The sequence below is a fragment of the Protopterus annectens genome, chromosome 10.part0, assembly GCF_019279795.1.
Source record: "Protopterus annectens isolate FY-2018-M chromosome 10.part0, PAN1.0, whole genome shotgun sequence".
Classification (NCBI taxonomy): domain Eukaryota; kingdom Metazoa; phylum Chordata; order Ceratodontiformes; family Protopteridae; genus Protopterus; species Protopterus annectens.
The window spans coordinates 1,441,032,215-1,441,052,896 of NC_056744.1; the positions used below are offsets into that span (position 1 = coordinate 1,441,032,215).

Sequence of the window (20,682 nt, forward strand, 5' to 3'; positions counted from 1 at the left end):
ATTACTGAGAACTTTTTTATTCTCCAGCATGACTGAACCAATGCCTTTTTAAAGGTAATGGAAAGCAGTTATCGAAGGCTGCACTATAAGGTTGAGTGATTTAATTACGTCACTGGGTATGAAGTGCATCTGACCAGAGTATTAGCCATGACTTCACTGGGGAATCTCTATCCTGAAATTTATAGGGAAAGGAAATAACTAAGCTCTCTGTATACCTATTATGCATTGAGTTTTTTAAAAAAATATTCTAGAATGAAAATGCTTTTAACTAAAGAGTATATGTACATGCTAGAGTAAGCAGATGCAGGTATTACTGTACCTTCAGATGATACCCCATAAGTTATGTGGCTTTTTGTCATATATTAGGCCACACCTAATCATTGGAAGTTGGCTCTGTTCTTCTGTAAAGATTAAAGCTATGCAAAAGGATTAAAATCAGCACCATACAGTGTATTCTCAATCTGCACTAGGGAAATAAGACAGCTGTAATGTGATCAGAGTGAGTGTGTGTGTGTGTGTGCTCTCCTGTGTGTGTGTCGTTGGACAGGCATGAAAATCCCCCCTGCCTGCACCATCAAATGTCGGAGATACTATTTGAAATCAGGTCACTCTGGCCATAGTTAGGGCTTTATCCCACTATGCTGCCAGTGCAGGCTGGGACTACATCAGACTCTGTACAGCTGTTGAGGCAGGTTTATTATGAGTATCTACTCAAGTAAATTTACATGTAATGCTTTCTGAGTTTTTCTTGAAAAACAGAGGGACCTTGTCAAGGCTGTCTCCTTTCACTGATTTGTTTAGCTTTGTATATGAAACTTCTAACCATTAAGTTAAGCTCAGCAAATTGGAAAGGTTACAGAATATCAAGTAGCCCTCTCTATGGATGATATGCATAGGCATCTGAGTGACTCAGAAAAAGACATGAAACTTGTCTGGAATTAGATAGATACTGTGTGTTATCAGGATGTAACCGATCATGGCAAAGAAATCTTCATTGATACTTCTGTTGATCCTAGGAATGATTACTCTCACTTAAGGGGCAATAAGATGTTAGTTACCAGTGGGTGCCTTTGACTTCACTTAACAAAAGACATTAGAATTATCCTACGCATGCTTAATGACAAAGTGCAATAGTTCTTTAGTTGTGGAAGGACTTACTGTTAGACTTCTCACAACATATGCAAACACTTCACATGTTCCTATTTCCCACATCCAGATTTCTATAAAAACAAGTAGCATCTTTTCCTTGGGGAGGTGCAAGGCATAGCATAGTTTTGGCAATCCTTAATCCTTAGTGAGATGTGATGGTAAGGGGTATTACATGTATAAACACAATCAAGTAGCCTTCTCAAGACTCTTTTACAACGAAAATAAAACTGTACATTTGGCTTGAAAGCTTACTAATGGATAAAATGGGAGGCCTGGCAGGTCTATGTAGTATAACAAATGGGAAATTATAATACAGACACTAGTGAGGAGAGGATTCGAGGGGTTGCTAACAGTCTGTTTGCAAACAACACATGTTTTGGGGTGCACAGCACACTTATCACATAATGCTGGAATGGAATCAATAATACTGAAATATACTGCTTTGGGTTTAGGTAATTTCCCATTTGGAAGACCACACCAAATAATGATTTGGGATCAATTCCAACATGAACCAGGTGCCACAAAAAGGAACAAGTTAACTGCCATATTAAGAGGGTTAAAATAGCAGAAATAAAGCAGGAAGAATGGCCTAATATGATGAATTGAATATTACATACCAGTCGACTTTTGCTTCCCAGTACATATTTGCTAAATTTATAAGATGTTAAAAGCAGCAAGTCAGATAAGCTAAAAAGAGCATGGGGAAATGGATCAGGGGATATATATATATATATATATATATATATATATATATATATATATATATATATACACACACACACACAATAAGTAGTGAGAAAGAATTATTTTGCCATATATACAGCAAAATTGTGTAGAATTTGATTTTTTGGGTGGCAGTGTTTGCATAAGCATTTTTAAAACCCTCATGGCTGCATAGCGTAATTCTTTACTCTAATCATTCTTGTTTGATGACTAACGAAGGCAAGCTGTGAAACCAGAACTATATATTAAAGTTTGATATGGAGATGTAGTACGGCATCTGCATAACAAGTATTTTTATCTCTTTTTTTTTTTACTTTTACACTGTTACTACTAACCAATTACACTTACTTAAAAAAGTTACATGTTTTGTTGAAATAGCTTAAAGCTGGCTCAGAATCCACTTTAAAGCTCCTTAACACAAGATGAAGAAGTTTGGAAATATGGAGTATTTATGACAAACTGAATCATATTTAATAAAGATAATATTTATGACATAGTACAATATGTACCATAATTAATGCTTTGCTCAGAAAGACCACAAATATTCAGGACACTGTCAATCTAGAACTCGCCCTTTACAATCCCAATGTTCCACAACATAGAGAAAAGTAGCTTTGCACTCCTAGATACAGAAAAATCAATCTGACACCCGAAAATGCCAAAATCTACAGGAGTGAAAAAAAAAATACTGGTTCTGATTTTGCAGCTGGCAGTTTTCAGAGGCTGCTGTGGCTGTGGTTGGGGAGTTCATTTTTCTTAACACGCAGGCACCTCAGGACACTTCAGGGTGCAAAAGACAAGGTTTACTGCATGGGGCAATCTGAAATTACAGTTGTGTACACTTACCATAAATGTAGATGTTCGAGTGTATTCACTGTTGCAGTCATCACATTTGGGTTATCTGCTTGCAGTAGCCCTAAATCGGCCTGATTAACAAAGTCTTGGATCCTGCGTTGGTTGCTGTTCCTTCTTCTGTAACGTCAGGTCGTAAGGGGTACAAATCATGCAGTCGATGCCATTACATCAGTTTGTCTTGCCCCAGATGTCAGGTGCCTCCCTAATGGGAAGTAATTAAATCTATAAATTTACAAGGTTATACTACTAACAAAAAAGCAAATACACCAAAAAGCTTTTGAGCATAGTAAAGGAGAGTAGAGGTATAGCCAAAAGAAGTAAGGGGGCCGGAGAGAGGGTAACCAGGACTGCAACAGTGAATACACTTGAACATCTACATTTATGGCAAGTGTACACAACTGTACTATGTTCTTCTGTTTCACTGTTACAGTCATCACATTTGGGTAGATTCCCAAAGCTAAGGATGGGAGGAGGAAAATAGACAGCATTAGGACCAGCTATAAGGCCCTGCAAGACGGCAGTGGCAAAGCCAGCTCTGGATTTAGAGAAAATTGACAGATGGTAATGCTTGGTGAAAGTATGTACAGAACTCCAGGTAGCAGCTTCTAGGATGTCCCAGGTAGGGACGCCTCTGAGAAAGGCTGTAGAGGTAGATGCAGCCCTGGTTGAGTGGGGTCTGATCCCCTGTGGGATAGGTTTTCCATGGTGCTTGTAGCAGAAATGAATGCAATGGCCTATCCATCTGGAAATGGTTTGCTTTGAAATAGCCTTCCCCTCTGCCCCTGCAGCAAATGCCAGCAGCAGTTGTTCAGATTTCCTTTGAGGTTTAGGCCTGTCCAAGTAGAATCTAAGTTGTCTGTACACATCTGAGTGCAGTATCAGTTCCCCTTTATGTGGATTAGGAAAGAAGGTTGGCAAATGAATGGACTGATTAAGGGCTACACTGGATACTCACCTTGGGCATGGAGGGATTGGTCCTGAGGGACACACCCTGTCCGCATGAAAGAGGATGAAAGGCTCCACTGCCATAAGGGCCTGTAATTCAGATACCCTTCTTGCTGAAGTGATTGCTAAAGGGAAAGCTGTTTTCCAAGAAAGGAATTTTAAGTCTGCAGTAGCAGCTGGCTCGAAAGGGGGGAGAGTAAATTTCTCCACTACAAATTTGAGGTCCCAGGCTGGAGTTGGAGCTCTCCTGGGTGGTCGTAAATCTTTGGCCCCTCTGAGGAACTGCTTGAGCAGTGGATGAGAGAAGAGGGGAGATTCTGTGTTATAATGAGCTGAAATGGTTGAGGCGTGAATTTTTGATGGACGAGAAAGACAGGCCCTTGTGAAGCATCTCAGTTAAGTATTGTAAAATCTGAGGTAAATTGGGCACTGCTGTGCTCATCCCTTGAGAATGGTTCCAGGCACAGAATCTTCTCCATTTTTCAGCATAAGATTTTCTAGTACTAGGCCTCATTGCTTCTAAAATAATATCCATCACTGGTTTACTGAGGGATGGTAAAGGAGAGATTAGTTAATTAGCCAGGCTGCTAGATTCAGTGTTTGAAGCTCAGGGTGCAGAATCTGGTTTTCCTGCTGAGACAATAGGGTAGGAGTCTGAGGCAGGTGCCGTGGGGCCAACAGTAACACACTGCGCAAGAGATGGTACCAGTGCTGGTGTGGCCAGTCCGGTGCAATCAAAATCGTCCTTGGTTTGTCTTGTTTGATCATTAGTAGTAGTTTGGAGAGTAGAGGCAGAGGAAGAAAGGCATAAACTGATTTTTCCAGCTGAAGGACAGCATATCCACTTTCCAAGCTTGATTGTGGGGAGTCCTTGTGCAAAATTTGTCCAATTGATAGTTCTGGGGGGGAGGCAAACAGGTCTATATCTGGGCTTCCCCATTTGATTATCAACATGTTGAAAATCCTTGGTTCCAGTTTCCACTTGTGTGCATCCATGAGGTTTTTGCTTAGTTCATCTGCCAGTGTGTTTAGTTTTCCTGGCAGGATTTGAGCTTGTAGATGCACTTGGCAGCTCAGGGCTGTGTTCCACAAAGCCATGGCTAGTCTGCAGAGCGGGTAAGAATGTGTGCCCCCCTGCTTGTTTATGTAACACATAACAGTGGTGTTGTCCGTCCTTACAATTAATTGTCCTAAGTATGTGGTCCTTGAAGGCTGTCAAAGCATTATGTACAGGTAACATTTCTTTTTGATTGATATGCAGGTGCATTTGACTTGGGTTCCATTTGCCCTGAATGCACTTCCCTGCCAGGTGAGCCCCCCATGCACAGTCTGATGCGTATGTTAGGGTTTGGGCGGCAGGGGGTAGTGTAAAAGGTAGTCCCTTGTTTTGGTGGCAGGCCTCTGCCCACCAAAGGAACTCTGGGCATAGGCAAGGTATGATAGAAATCATTGCTTATAGATCCTGAGAATGTTGACACCATCGGCTTTTTAGATAACATTGTAGTTTCCTCATATGCAGTCTTGCATATGGAATTAGAAGAATGCAGGAGGCCATGAACCCCAAGGCTTGTGGTATTTGCCTTGCAGATAGCAGGGTTTTTGTGGCCACTTGTTTGAAGTAGATTGTCAAATGAATTTGTTTCTCCGGTGCAAGGAAAGCCATCTGGGAAGTTGTATTCAAGCTTGCTCCCAGGAATATAATTTGTTGACAGGGTAACCAGGTGTGACTTATTTTCATTTATGGTGTACCCCAGACAAGTTAGCACCATTTGTACCAAGGCCAGATGCTTCAAAAGTATGTCCTGGCTTTCTGCCTGAATTAGACAATTGTCCAGGTATGGGTACATTTGAATATTTCTTTGCCTGCAAAATGCAAGGACTGGAGCTAGGCACTTTGTAAATATCCTGGGCACTGTAGAGAAGACAAAGGGCAGTGCAGAGAACTGATAGTGCGTGTAGCCTGCTTTGAAGCGTAGTTACCTTCTGCAAGATTCCCTGATTTGGATGTGCAGGTATGCTTCCTTTAAATCTAGTGTTGCCAACCAGGTGTCTTTGCCTAGCATAGGGAGCAACTGGTGAAGAGTCAGTATCTTGAATTTTGGAATCACCAAAATGGTGTTTAGAGTAGACAGGTCCAGGATAGGACGCCATGAGTTGTCTTTTCTGTGTACCAGGAAAAGTCTTGAGTAGAAACCTTGTCCCTTTTCCTCTTCTGGTACCAATTGAATAGCCCCCATGCTTAAGAGAGAAATACTTGCTTTTGGGCCTCTGCCCACTGATTTGGGGGTAGATCTGGCCACCCGCTTGGTGTTGGTAATGTGTGGAAGTGAAATCTATATCCTTGGGACACTATATTTAAAGCCCATTTGTCCTGGGTAATGAGTTCCCAGTTCTTTGCATGAAGGGCAATCTTTCCCCCAAAGGGGCAGTCAGTTGAGAAGTGCTTGGCAGTTTTAAAAATAAGTCACTGGGATAGTTTACCATAGGGGGGAGTTTTATTACTCCCAGATTTGCAAGTGGAGGCCCCCACTGCTTAGTCCTGTGACTGCTTAGTCCCTGAGACTGAAGCCTGGGAGCTCTGCTGGCTCTGGGTTTGGACTGAGAAGGTCTGGAAGAGGCAGGGAAAGGACCAGTTCTTGGAAGGCCAATGCCTACTAAACCATGGCAGTTGTACTTGTAAAAAAATCTTTAACCGTTTGCATTGATTTAGCTTTTTCCTCCACTTTTTTAAGAACTTTTACCTTGTTGCCAAACAGGCGGTCCTGGTTTAAGGGAGCATCCAGTAATTTTGCTTTAACATGATCTGGCAAGGGATTGCTCCTTAAGCCAAGCATGCCTTCTAAGTACAGACCCAGTTACAGCAGCCCTGCAAGATGCCTCTAGTGAATCAAAACCACATTGCAAAGTATGTTTTCCAACTTGTTCAGCTGAATGCAGTAAATCCTTATTTTCAGCACAATTTGGAATCAACATCATTTTTTGTTTAAGTAATCCAATAATACGCTGCTGATACTTTAACATATGAAACTGGCAGTTTAAGGGTTTAAGGCTCTAATGGCCAAAGTTGCAAGTGTATACCTTCTTACCGCATCTATCCAGCACCCTGGAGTCTCTATCAGAGGGGTAGGATTTTTGACAGTAGTAGCTTTAATGCCCTTGGGTCCCTGAGAAATGGTCTCAGGATCTGCAGTAGGATTTTTAAAAAGGAACTTGAGAGAGTCAGGGACCCTGTAATATCCATCAGGTTTTCTGGGAGCAAGACGTAAAGAGTCAGGGGCCAAGCTACATTCCGAAAAGGCATTAACAATGTTTAGTATGGGAGGTTTGGCTAAAGGCCTGTGCTAGGGCAGGAGTAAGAAATCCCCAAGCCTCTTTTTAGAATCAGAAAAATCCTGACTTTCCCAACGAAAATGCTCCCTGAGGGTATGCAAGGTTTCACCAAAACAGAGATCCTCTGGGGGGGGGGGGGGGTGCAGAGGGAATGCAGTCCTCAGCATCAGAATCCTCATAGGTAGATAAGAGTAAATCCTGGTCATCACAGGAAATAGAAAATTCAGAATCCTGATCCGAAGCATCATAAGCATACTCAGTCCTAGGTCTCTTAGAGGGGGAAGGTTAGCTTCCCCTGATTAAAGTAATAAGGTCTTCAGCCATTACCATTTGTTTTTTAGGCATACAGGCCTGGCCATGCGATCTGGGCGTCAGTTTTCTAGGCATGGTTTGAGTTTTAGGCCTTGAAGAAGAAGATGGCGTTGGTTTAATACGCAAGTCAGTAGGCCTGAATACACCCTCAGAAGCCAGTGACTGTACAGCGGTTCCGGACCCATCCAAGGTAGAGACATCTGCAGGTTCCACAGCTGAAGCATCTTGCGGCATACCGGACTCAGAATGGGTCTCAGTAGAGGCCTGCGAATCTGAAGTAGCGGGTATCAGGGGCTGCGAAAGCGACTGAGTACCAGCGAACTGGCGACTGGATTAGGAGAAGCATCATCGGCAGCTTTGGATCTCGGCGGCCTGTCTCTGTCTTTATCTTTGTGTTTTTTTGGAATGTCTGTAGTCAGATGGCTTACCAAAGACATATCGGGATAATTGAACCAAGCACCAAAATATTTAGAAGAGTAAATATACCGACGGACAGTTCGAGGTTTAAATAAGGCACAAAACCGACAGCGAGGTACATCATGGTCAGCGCCTAGGCAAGGAATACAGTACGAATGAAAATCTTTATGAGGTATTTGCTTTCCACAAGTAATGCAATTATTTACTTTTACTGACATCGGTTTAGAGCAAGAAAAAGTTTTCCCAACGGGATACTTAGCTTTTAGTTGAAGACTTTGGTTCTGAAACTCAAACAAAAATTTCAGGAGTCGGCCGACTGGCACTTGCGAACTGAGTCTGCTTCGGGCATTGCACGGCAAGAAAGACTGATGCAATGGTATCAGCTGGATGTTTTATACCCCTGACGACCTGATGTCATGGAAGAAGCGACAGCAATGCACGCAGGACCCAAGACTTTGTTAATCAGGCCGACTGAGTGCTACTGCAAGCAGATAACCTGAACGTGATGACTACAACAGTGAAACACGAAGAACACCCTGATAAGTAAAGCGTGCTTTACTATTCCGCAGTGGGCCAGTACCTACCTCTCAATCTTATGAGGTTTGGTGAACTGGGTGTCACCAGACTGCTGGCCAGTAGTCAAACTCAAAATTAACAAGTCCAACTGGGAATTATAATAAAGGGAAAAACTCACCAATAATGACTTCAAAAGGTTGATGCTTCTGAGTCACTTCGTATGCACAGCGCATCTCAGAGAAAGTCATACCTCCGATTATAAAAACAATTAGTCTTGTTCCAGTTTTAAGATCTTTTCTTGGAATAGTGGCATTCTGACGTGCACTAAAAATAAAAATGAAATATATTTACATTTATATGTGGTTGTTTTATCTTTCTAAGTTCAGTCACAGAATACTGTATGATAGCCAATATGGAAAGAAAATAGAAAAACATAAAACACATTAATTAATTTAAACCTCAACACTTGAAATAGTACAGCTACGTGGCTGTTCACCATAAAAAGCAGACCTTAAAGACTGAGTTTTGTAGAAAGTGATTCAAGTGGTGCTTCTTACTTAAAAGACTCAACCTAATATATAATACATTATTCTACTCAGACTATCCTCTAGCTTATGTTGTCACTGCATGAGGCAAACAGACCCTACATACTGCAAGAAGGAAAGTGATACACACATGCTTTAGCTAATGGAGAGGAAATATTCTGCTAAGGAAGTGCTCTGCAGAAGCTGAGCTAACCATCACCAACTGCAGTCAATGTAATACTGCCTAGTACCTTCGTATTGTGGACCCCCAGCACAAATGGAATGGTCCAGGGCCCTTTACTTGATTCACGCTGAGAAGATTCTTACTGAACTTATGAAGATATGAACATCAAACTGCCCCGACTTCCACAGTTTACATGAAAAAGGCATCTCTGATGGACAAGAGACGACCTTAAAGACTGTATTCCCTTAGAATGGAAATTCAGCCTGGACAAAGAAGGTATCTCTGTCTACATTTGTCTTTGCTGAAGAGCTTCTTTTGTAGACACGGTGTAGCAATGAACAGTGCAAAATGGATCTGGCATACTTTCTGGAAATTCTGATGGAAATGTATCCAAATTGTTTGATGCACTCTGCTCACAGGGGAAACGTTATTTAAATTCTTGTAATCAAACTATGGGAATGACTACTACTAAAAATGAACATTTAAAGGGCTTGCCAGGTAGGCACTACTGAACTGGTAGAAGCTGAAGATCTAATTAATTACCGCTGAACTTCAGAAGAGGACCTCTTAGCAAATGGAAACTGAGAAGGGAGTCTACAAATGTTATTCTATGAGTAGCGCCTGGGTGAACCTGTCTAGATGGACTGCGAAGACAGGACTAAGCATATCCTGAAGGCCTACTGTAAGGGGTTTACACTTGGGAATTAATTTCATTTATGACTTGTACAACTCTAAATTTCTCAATAAGGGCCACATTCTGCACTTTCAATGCTCTTTCCAATTTTCACTAAAGATGCGCTTCAAGGACAGTAAAACCTTCCGTCATATTCAAGAAAGTACAGTTGTGTAAACTCTTACTATAACAGTAGAGTTCCATCTCTTCACTGCTGCAGTATTCTTTATATAAGGAATTTGTTGCCAAGGGGAGCCCAATGCCTGGCCAGTACACCAAAGCCTTAGATGTATATAGACACTGTGTCACACAATCTCCCTGCTCAAGGCATAGGGCATAAAGGTGATGTACATACTTCAGAACTGAAAAGCCCCAGGAGGAACAAATATTCCAAGATCTAGGAGGAACATGTGCATCCAGGAGGAGGAAGAAAAAAGAAAAAGAAAATGAATTCCAGGCAAGGAAGAAAGGCAGAATATGGTACATCAAAAGGGGGAGGAGGGAGTGAGTGAATTCTGCAACTGTGAAGAGAAGGACATCTACTGCTATGGTAAGATTTTACACAACTGTACTGTATCTTTCCATATTACTGCTACAGTATTCTATAGAAAGAATACAAAAGCTCAAGAGGAAACTTGGGAAGAGGAAGGAAGGCACAGAAGAGCCCTCTAGACTACCATGCAGGGTAGCCCTGACAAAGCCAGCTCTTGCTCTGGAAGCAACATCCAACTTGTAATGCTTAGTGAATGTACGGACAGAAGTCCAAGTGACAGCCTCAAGGATGGAACTGGTATCCAGTCCTTTTAAAAAATGCACCAGAAGAAGCAATAGTTGGGGTAGAATGAGACTTGAGGTAAAGAAACAATTACCATGAAAACAATAACAAAAATAAATAGTCTTAAAGATCCAGGAGGATATGGTTTGCTTAGAAACAGCCAAACCTACACATCTGGGATGAAAGGAAACAAAAAGTTGCCTACATTTGTGAATGGCCTTACTCTTATCAAAACATCATCCAAGCGGTCTATGCAAATCCGAAGTGTGAAGAATTTTCACACCAGTAACTTGAAGAGAAGGAAAAAAGGAAGGCAAATTAATATATTGATTAAGAGACAATTCAATGATCACTCTAGGTATAAAAGAGGGATTAGTATGAGGAGACACCATCCCTATGAAAAATCAAGAAAGGCAGAACAGCTATAAGAGCCTGGAGTTCACAGACTCTTAGTTGAAATAAAGGCCACAATAAGAACAGTCTTCTAAGTACAATGTTGTAAGGAAGCTGAAGGCTGAAAAGGAGCTCAAGTCAATTTTCAAGTATAAAACTGAGGTCTCTGGAAGGTGGAATAGGCTTCCTGGGAGGTCTGATATGAAAGACGCCTTCAAAGCTAGAGGCAAGAGGAGGAGTCAATGGCAGACGAGCAGAAATAGCTGAAAGGTGAGCTTTAACTGAAGAATATGCTAACCCAGTATACAATTTCCTGGTAGTGGGTTTTCTGGTCTCCTGCAGAACCCTAAGCACATCCTCAGAAAAAAAGGTGCCTAAAAGGCTTAGCACCATCACCCACAGTGTCAGTTAAAGAGTGGACAAGTAAGGATGGATCAGAGACATCTTGTCTTGGGCAAGAAGGTCCACCCTGTGAGGAAACTTGTAATGATTGCCCCTGGCTAGGTGAAGGAGGAACCAATGCTGTCTGGGCCAAAAGGGGCAAGGATTTTGGGGGAGTCTTGCTTGATCTTGAGCAGGACCCACAGAATCTGATGGAGGGAAAGTGTAGAGAAACACCCCCTTCCAAGGGAAAGAGTGTCCACCTTCCAAGCTTGCAGACTTGGGACTCTGGCACAAAAAAAAAAAAAAAAAGGTAGAAAACATTTTACTCAACCAAAGTAGTAGGAATCGCCTACTGAACTAGGATTTGTAGTATCCCCCTTGGCCCTCAGAAATAATCAGCCAAGGATCTCCTTCAACATCCAGAGGAGATGTTTGGAGAGCCTCTGACAAGGTGCAAGAAGTCAGATCCATGCCTGCCTCCAACAAGATCGTGGGAGAAGAATCCAAGACAACAACCGGGCAATCCTCTGGGCTTTCACCAGCCTCAACAGATATGTCCAGGGGAGGCATGCCTTTTTCTTGGCAGGTATCTGATCTTTGCGACAGAAAGATTCTACTATAGCTCCTTGCACCAATGATTTAAGACATTGGTTCACTAGGTAAATATGAGGAGGAGAGATGACTATGTAGGGTCTTGGGGACAAACTTGGCAGACAGAACACCGTTTGGTCGTGAGAAACACCCAAAAAGGAGAGACTGCTTTATGGGGAATCTGCCTCACATACTGACAATTTCCCTTTCTGGATGTCATGTTAACTCACAAAAAATGAAAGTAAAAACAGATAAGAAAACCCAACAGGGCACTTATCTGAAACACTGCTCAGTAACCAGCACAAAAGTAGGAGCATTCAGACTTTCTATCAGTGATGGTGTTGGGACTGGTGGCAAAGAAGTTCTGAGGTATGTGCATCCGTATGTCACTTTTATGCCCTTTGCCTTCAGTGGGGAGCATACGTGTGACGTAAGATGTCTATATATTACTCAGGCTGTGGTATACTTATTGGATGTTGGGCTACCCCTGGCAGGGAATACCTTGCGTAAGGAACAGTGCAAAAGTGATAAGGTAGAACATCTGATAAATGTAGATTAAGGGATGCTCAATCCTCAAGTCTAATCCAGTTCACAAGGTATCTTCTTAAAAGGCAATACATCACCATCTTAGTGAAAGGACAAACTAAAATTCAGTGCTCTAAGTCATGACAACCAAGTTGGTAGTATTTTATGACACAAGGCAAGTCTATTCAATTGCAAATTGGTCAACAAAGTTGGCTTAAAGGTCAAAATATGTCAACCACAAAAATGAGATGCTACTGGTGGGTAGGGCTGAAGAGTTCTTGATGGAAAACATAAGATGTGCAATTCTGCAAAGTCCTGTGTTCTTAATCTTAAAAGGTAAGCTTGTAAGACAGTTATCCGTGAGAAGAACTTTTGGTCTACATTATGCCGTATCTGTCCTCTATGGGCTTATCTTCCCCTGGTTTAGATTTGTATTAGCCCTGGTAGAAAGTACAGTTGTGTAAAATCTTACCGTAACAGTAGACGTCCTTCCCTTCACTGTTGCAGTATTCTTTACATAAGCAATCTCTTGCCAAGGATGGCCCAATATCTGGCCAGTATACAAAAGCATTTAGGGTCTTATGGGTGCCATACATCACACATTTGCTCCCAGTGCATGGCATAGGGCATAAAGGTGACGTGGAACTGAAATGCCCCAGAAGGAAGAGAGTACCCTCAGGGACAAAAGAAAACATGTACATGCAAAAGGGCAAAAAAACATCAGAAGGAAAGAGAATAAAGACCACTTGGCCAGGACAGCAATACAAATACAGGGCAAGAGCTAGAACTGAGGGAGGAGGAGGGAGGGACCAAATATTGCAACAGTGAAGAGAAAGACATCTACTGTTATTATAAGATTTTACATAAGTGTACTATGTCCTTCCATATCACTGCTATTGTATTCTTCACTGAAGGGAGAATACAAGAGCTAAGAAGAAGGCTGAGAGGAGGTACGCAAAGAACAGAACACTACAAAACTATGCAGGATAGCCCTGGCTAAACCTGCCCTGGCCCTGGAAATAACATCTAACTTGTAATGTTTAGTGAAAGTATGAAGGGAGGACCAGTAGAAGCCTCAAGGCTCGAACTGGTAACAAAACCCTTGAAAAAAGCACCAGAGGAGAAAACTGCCCTAGCAGAATGTGCCTTAATGATGAAGATAGACATTTGTCATGTAAAGAGAATTGCAAAAGGAAATGTCCTTAGAGATCCAGGAGGAGATCATTTGCATAGAAATTGCCAAACCCAAAGTTCTGGGATGAAAAGAAACAAAAATCAGCTCAGACTTGCAAACTGCCTTTGTTTTATCCAAATACCTGATCTGCCTATGCAAATTCAAAGTGTGAAGAACCTTCTCACTACCAGACTACGGAAAAGGAAAAAATGAAGGAAGATGAATAGACTGGTTAAGGGACAACTCTGACCACCCTCAGGCATAAGAGACATCCTGCCTGTACAAAAAAATAAAAAAGGAATAGCCCACTAAAGCCTGAAGTTCAGACACTCCTTCTGCTAAAGTAACAGCCAAAAGAAGAACGGTCTTCAGAGTACATGTAGCAAGTCATTGAAGAAACAGGCTCAGAGAGAGTCTGGGGTCAACTTTTCAAGTACAAAATTGAGGTCCCAAGGAGGAGGAATAGGCTTTCTGAGAGGCCTGATATGAATTGCTTAACCTCAAACAAAGAGTCAAGAAGAGGATTTAAGGGAAGATGAGCAGAAATTGCTAAAAGGTGAGCTTTAACTGAAGAGTACGCCAACCCAGTATGCAGCAGATCACACAAATTAGAGAGAACCAGAGGAACCTCCACAGACAGATGACCCTGATGGGGAGAGGTACAAAGCAGAAAATCCTTTCCATTTTACATATATAATTTTCTGGTAGTGGGTCTCCTGCAGAACCCAGAATACGTCCTCAAAAAAAGGATGCCAAAAAGGCATCAAGTGTGTCACCCACAGTCACATATGAAGAGTGGACAGGTGAGGACAGATAAGAGATCACTGGTCTTGTGTGGGTACAGCAAAGTGGAGAATGAAGGTGAACCAATGATTCGTGGGCCAAAAGGGAGTAACCAGCAAGATTTTAGGAGAGACCTGTCAGATTTTGGGCAGGATTCATGGCAACACAGGAAGTGGGGAAAGGTATACAGAAACATTACCTTCCAAGGAAAATACAGGGTGTCCACTTCCCAAGTCAGAGGGCTTGGGATTCTAACAGAATAGTGGAAGTTGTCTCTTCAAAGATGAAGCAAAAAAATTTACCCGAGGAATACTCCACTGATGGACTATGTCCAGGAACACATCTCTGTGGAGCCTGTCTTTTGAATTTGCTCAAAGACAGTCTGGCACAAGGCTGCACTTTGAGGGAATGTAAACATGAAGAGCCGCTTTGATACTTGATAGCTAGATCCCAGACCTGAACAACTAGTCTGCAAAGGAAAGATGACCTTGTACCCCCCCCGACTTTTTGATGTACCACATCACAGTGGTATTGTTTGTGAAGACTTTGAGAGGGCCTGGATGAAAAAGGGAATGAAAAGCTTGTATAGCCAGGAGCAGAGGTCTCATCTCTTTCATGCTGACATGATCTGACCTTTGATGAAGAGACCCTGAACTTTTAGGGGCCCACAAGAAGCACCCCACCCCAAGTCTGAGGCATCCGTGAACAGCTCCTGAGAAGGAATCGGAGCCTGCAAGGGAAGTCCTGGGTTGGCAGAGATGATGAATCCACTACTGAGGCTTGCGTTGGAGACGAGGAAAAAAGGAGCAGGGAATTCCCATGGGTGGTAATGTTGGAACCACATTAATTTGTGATACCACTGAAATTTCCTCATATGATTCCCTGGAGAGAGGGAGCATGGGAATGGTGGAGGCTATAAATCCCAGAACCCTGAGAAATTCTATGGCCATGAGAGATAATGACAGAGGAAGAGGAGACTGGACAAAGGTTGTCAAAGACAAATCCTTGGGTGCAGGGAGTGATGGCAGCATGGTAACAGTCTGAAGCCTACACCCAAGGAAAACACGATCTTGGGAAGGTATTATATGACTGAATTCTGAAGGTTTATGGTGAACCAAAGGCCCTGCAACAGAAGCTTGAATGAGCAGGTCATCTAGATGGGGAAATCTAAATCTCCTGAATCCTGCAAAAAGCAATGACAGGAGTGAGGCATTTGGGGACTACCCTTGAAGCAATAGAAAGTTCAAACAGCAAAACAAAAAACTGAAAATGCAAGGAAGAAACACGGCAACTTTTCCTGAACAGAGGGTGAAAGAAGATGGGAAGATATGCATCCTTGAAGTCTATAAAAGCCAAGAAGGCCTGAAAGAAGAGGAAACAAGGTCTGAAGAGAACATTCAGAAAGAAGGAACCTTGAAAAAGGTGTTGAACAAGGAAAAGTGCAGAACTGGCCTTCATCTACCTTTCCTTCTGAGGAACTAAAAACATTCTAGAGCAAAACCTCTTTCCCACCTGGGTGGGTGGAACATTCTGAATGGAGTTCTGATCCAAAAGGGATTGCAGAACATCTGGAAAATGAAACTGTTCTGAAGGAGGTTGAGGGATGGGGGAAGGGATTTCCAAACCATGAAATATCCCTGACGGATAATGGACACCACCCAAGAATCTGAGGTGATCTGATGCCTATTTGGATGAGATAGGAAAAGGCAGAGAGACAAGGGAATTTGTCCAATGGGAAGAAAAGTCCAAAATAGAAATAGGTTTGTCCTGACAAGAAGGCTCTGGGATAAAGCAGTCTGAGTGGCTTTAGCAGGTGGAACACCCCTAGAACCCTTCTTACATTGAAGAGGAAGGAGAGTGTCTAGGAACAAAGGCAGACTTAAAGGAAAATTCTTCTGGAATTTGGGGATAGGGAAGACAAAGATTTGTTCGAGTTCCTGCAAGTCCTTACTCTTATCCTGGAAGGACTGCAAGTCAGCAGCGGTAGTCTCAAAAAGATTTCTGTTGCTCAGAGTGGCATCCAAAAGCTTGGCTTTAATATCATCAGGTAAAGCCTTACCTCATCACGGAGCCAAAAGCAGTAGCCCTGGAAGAGCATCAGCTGCATCACAGCTGCATTTTAAATGAGTGATGGGCAACCTGAGAAGTGGACCCAAGCAGGGAAAGAGCAGAAGCCTTTTCATCAGAATCAGGAAGGTCAGATGCCACTTTAGTTACCTGGGAAAGAAGAGCCAGAACATACTTAACATACCTGGTAATGTGGGTCTGGTAATTAACAGCCTGAAAATACAGGCTAACAGAAGTATATGCTTTATTACCAAACCTTTCCATAGCCTGACTTTCCTTGTCTGAAGAAAGAAGCTTAGTAGATAGCAACAGCGTAGAAGGATTAGCAGAGGAGACTAAAATCACAGAATGAACACAAGGGCATTTATATAAAAATTTGCAATCCTCAGTCACCCTGTAGAACCTGTCAGGTTTCTTAGGCTGTGAATCAGGAACAAACAAGGCAGCAGTAAAAGTGCCCAAAAGGACTGCCAAAACAGTAGCAGATGGCTTGGCAGGCTCCATTTGTAGATGCTCATAACACCTATTGGATGTCATTGATCTGGGAAAAACCCATTTAAAATACTCAATCATGTGAGTAATAGTATCCCCAAAAGATAATTCTTCCAAAGGGGAATCTGGACTTAAAGACTCCACTTCCTATGAAACAGTCTACAGGTGAAGGAATATGAGAAGTGTAAGGAAGGTATTCCTCCCCAGAAAGCAAATCCTTGTCAAAGGAATCCAAATCATTAGGCCTCTTAACAGGGGTGGAAGACCAAGAAGGGGCAGGGACAGACACCTCTTGAGAATATGTCAAGACTTTGAAAGTACTGAGTAAAATTCTGCCATTCATTCGTGCTGGAGGACTGTAATAATAGGGGAAAGATACTTGGTTTTTGGCTCTTTCTTGAGCTGGACATCTGCTCTATGCACCCTTGGAGTTCAGATCCTTGATGAAATTCAATTATGGTAGTAGGCATTTCCACCTTTACTAAATCTGAAGAATCCCCCTTGGATATTATCAGCTGAGATTCTTTCTCAATGTGGAAAAGCCTCCAAGGATGTGCGAAAATTTGGATCCATGCTGACCTCCAATGAGATTGTGGCAGAGGCATCAGAGGCAAGCACTGCATGGTTTTCAGAGCTTTCACCAGCTCCTAGAGAGAACCCTGGAAGAGGCTGGACAGCAAGTGGATTACACCTCATCTTTTTGGCCTTCTTCTTGGTAGACGGCTAGCCCTCAGGACAAGAGGATTCTGTCATAATACCCTGAGCCAACAGCTCAAGTCATTGATTCTCAAGATATATGGACAAGAAGGATAAATTACTATGTACAGTTTTGGGCACAAATGCTGGACAAATAGAGCACTGCATATAGTCATGGGAAGCACCCAAGCAAAAAAGACACTCGTGATGGTCTCTATTGGACATTTTGGGCACAAATGCTGGACAAATAGAACACTGCATATGGTCATGGGAAGCACCCAAGCAAAAAAGACACTGGTCTATGGGACATCTGCCTCTCTCACTGATATTTTCCCTTTCTGGATGATGTGAACACAATTGCCAAACAAAATTTAAAAAAGGAAAGAAGAAATCCTAACAGGACACATCTGACATCGGCTTGATAATCAGCACAGCAGAAAGGTGTTCAGACTGGCATTCATTAATGACATTCGACTGGTGACAAAGAAGTTCTAAGTGTTTAGCCTGTATGTCACCTTTATGTCCTATGGTGTGTGTGGGGAGCATGTGTGAGACATATGGCACTTGTAAGACCTAAAGACTTTGGTATACTGACCAGACGTTAGACTATCCTTGGCAGAACATGCCCTGTATAAACAATATGCAACAGTGATATTGAAGGACACCTCCTTGTACTCTGCCACTGCTACCATGAAGTAAAACTAAAGAATCAATGCCTCTTTAGTTTTCAGTCAAATTAATTTTATTTAATGATGGATGAGCACCATCATTTTATTTGCCTGTAATCTCACTTAACTTTACACAGATGTTAGGTCTGCACTTCTACATCTCTTACAACTGGGACCCAATGAAGGATGATCATACAACAGGAGTTTTTGGCAATGAAGAGGTTCAAGCTGATGAACCTCAAGGGGACCTGTGACCTCTTTGGTAGTAATGGAATCTGGAGTACTGTTCAAGTCTATTTCTCTGCGAGAACCATCTGGATGGCTCTTTTGCTGGAGGTTTTGCATCCTCATCCTTTTCAGTTTTTTTTAAAGGGGAGTAACATCAGACAAGGGTATGCTTTACAGCCTGGGATTAGACTACCTTCCCTATCCACCTGGCTCTTATGACAGGTCTCCGCTGAGTCAGGAGCAAGAGATGCACTTTTGACTATCACTTGGTTGAAAGCAAACAGCCACAGAATTAGAATCACTGTGGTCCATTTTGAAGTTGCAAACAGTTTGCTGCTGCCCCCCCTTACTAGGAGGCACCTACCACCTCAATGTCTAGACAAGTGGCTGTGATGAAATAAGCGGAGAGACTTCTCTTCCCACCAGCATCCTGTTGTGGCTGAGGGTTCTACTGAACCCAAAGTAATCAGTGATATAATGGAACAGAGTGCAATGGGAAAAGAAACATTTAACCCTAGCAGAAGAAAGGGTTTGTAATGTCCCTTGCACTACCTTCAGGTGTTTGCTAATCTTGGGCCCAAAATAAAGGTGGTGTTTAAAAGATGCATCAACAAGGATGCTTTCATCTCTTCAGGGAATGCGAGGAGGTGTAACTACAGACAACAATGAACAACATGGGTAAAGTTCTCGGCTAGGCTTATAAGGGCCTCTGGACCAATAGCCTAGTATCTCCCTATGAACAGCAATGCAGGCTCCTGCTGCTTTTGTGGCACCTTCCATAACATTATCGGTCAGGTGAACATCTAGCCTCGGAGTGTGCCTGAAGGAACAGATAATGGAGTTTGTACTGCTGGTTGACCAACTGTGTTGATGCTGATGGAGGGAATGTCTGGCCCAACAAAGCCTTTATGGAGATTAAAGGTAGTAGTCATAAGTGAGGATGAGGCATCGGGATGCAGTCACCTGTGTTTGAAGCCTCACGTGTATTAGCTGGTTACCAAGACAGAGAAAAAAATGCCTGTCACTGTTGATAGGATCACTGAAGCATGACCTATAACTTTGAACTGTAACTGCTGCATCAATGGAAGCTTGTCTTTCATAGACTGTGCAGAAGAGGTTAAGTGCTGTGCTGGTGCTAGAAGAGGTGTGTTAAATGCTGGCTGAGTCAGGGGGGGGTGGGGGTGAAATGTTGGCACACAAACTGGAGGCAGACTCAAGAACTGTTGGTGCAACGAGACCACATGATTTGTGGGACTCAAGTAGACAAATGACGACTAAGCATTGCTATTACTGACAAGGTGCTGGTACAAACATGTGCTGCTCTGCAACTGGTACTATCTGTGGCAGATTTATTAGTGGCTTCAAGGTTGGTAAAGTCCCACTGCATGTACAGCCAGTGTTAGTAGCAATAGGTCCACTAGCACTGAACTCTACAGCTTGCTTTCAATGGCAATCCACTCTATAGCACATCTCCATTACCCCCATCATCTATTTTAGCATTGTTACAATTCTTTCCACACACACACACACAGCTTTACTACATTTCAGTACTCCCTCAAAGAAATATTTGTAATCAAAAACACCTTCGATTTGACTTACTCATTTCTACTCCATACTTATCTCTCCTATTACTAACCAGAATTCCTTTCTCTCATAGTATTCCTAGTAGGTTTTCTTCTCCACTCTCTCTAACTGCATATTTTTCTTCTTTGTTTCTCTAATTTGCCTTCAATAATTTTTACTTATAAATTACTGAAGGCAAATTAGAGAAACAAAGAAGAAAAATATGCAGTTAGAGTGAGAGTGGAGAAGAAAACCTACTAGGAATATTATGACAGAATTTGTACTTATAAAGGGCAGCCACGGTGGTGCAGTGGTTAGCATTGCCACCTCACAGTAAGAGGTTCTCCGGTTCGATTCTCGGCTGGGGTGCCTTCTGTGCGGAGTCTGCATGTCCTCTCTGTGGTCGTGTGGGTTTCCTCTGGGTGCTCCGGTTTCCTCCCACATCCCAAAGACATACTGTAGGTGGATTGGACACTCTAAATTGGCCCTAGGTGTGAGTGCATGCATGTTTGTGCTTTCTGTGGAAGGTTGTGCTGGCAACTCGACACCGTAAAACTCCACTGTCAATTATGAGCGGGTCAGGCGATCCACTGTGGTGACTAACTGGGAAAAGCCAAAAGAAGAAGAATTTGTATTTATAAAAACAATTTTATCTTATACATTTATTGTTGCAATCTACATACTTAATTTATTTCTGAAATAAGGGTATATAGTA

At 42.4% G+C, this 20,682-nt stretch overlaps 1 protein-coding gene across 1 annotated transcript in view; it reads right to left on the minus strand.

Annotated features, from left to right (window-relative positions):
* STXBP3 (syntaxin binding protein 3) overlaps positions 1-20,682 on the minus strand; it is a 758,101-nt gene that overhangs the window by 105,901 nt on the left and 631,518 nt on the right. The window contains exon 16 of the mRNA XM_044086884.1: positions 8,426-8,571. Coding sequence (XP_043942819.1) covers positions 8,426-8,571 — 146 coding nt within the window. The remainder of the gene's footprint in view (positions 1-8,425; positions 8,572-20,682) is intronic.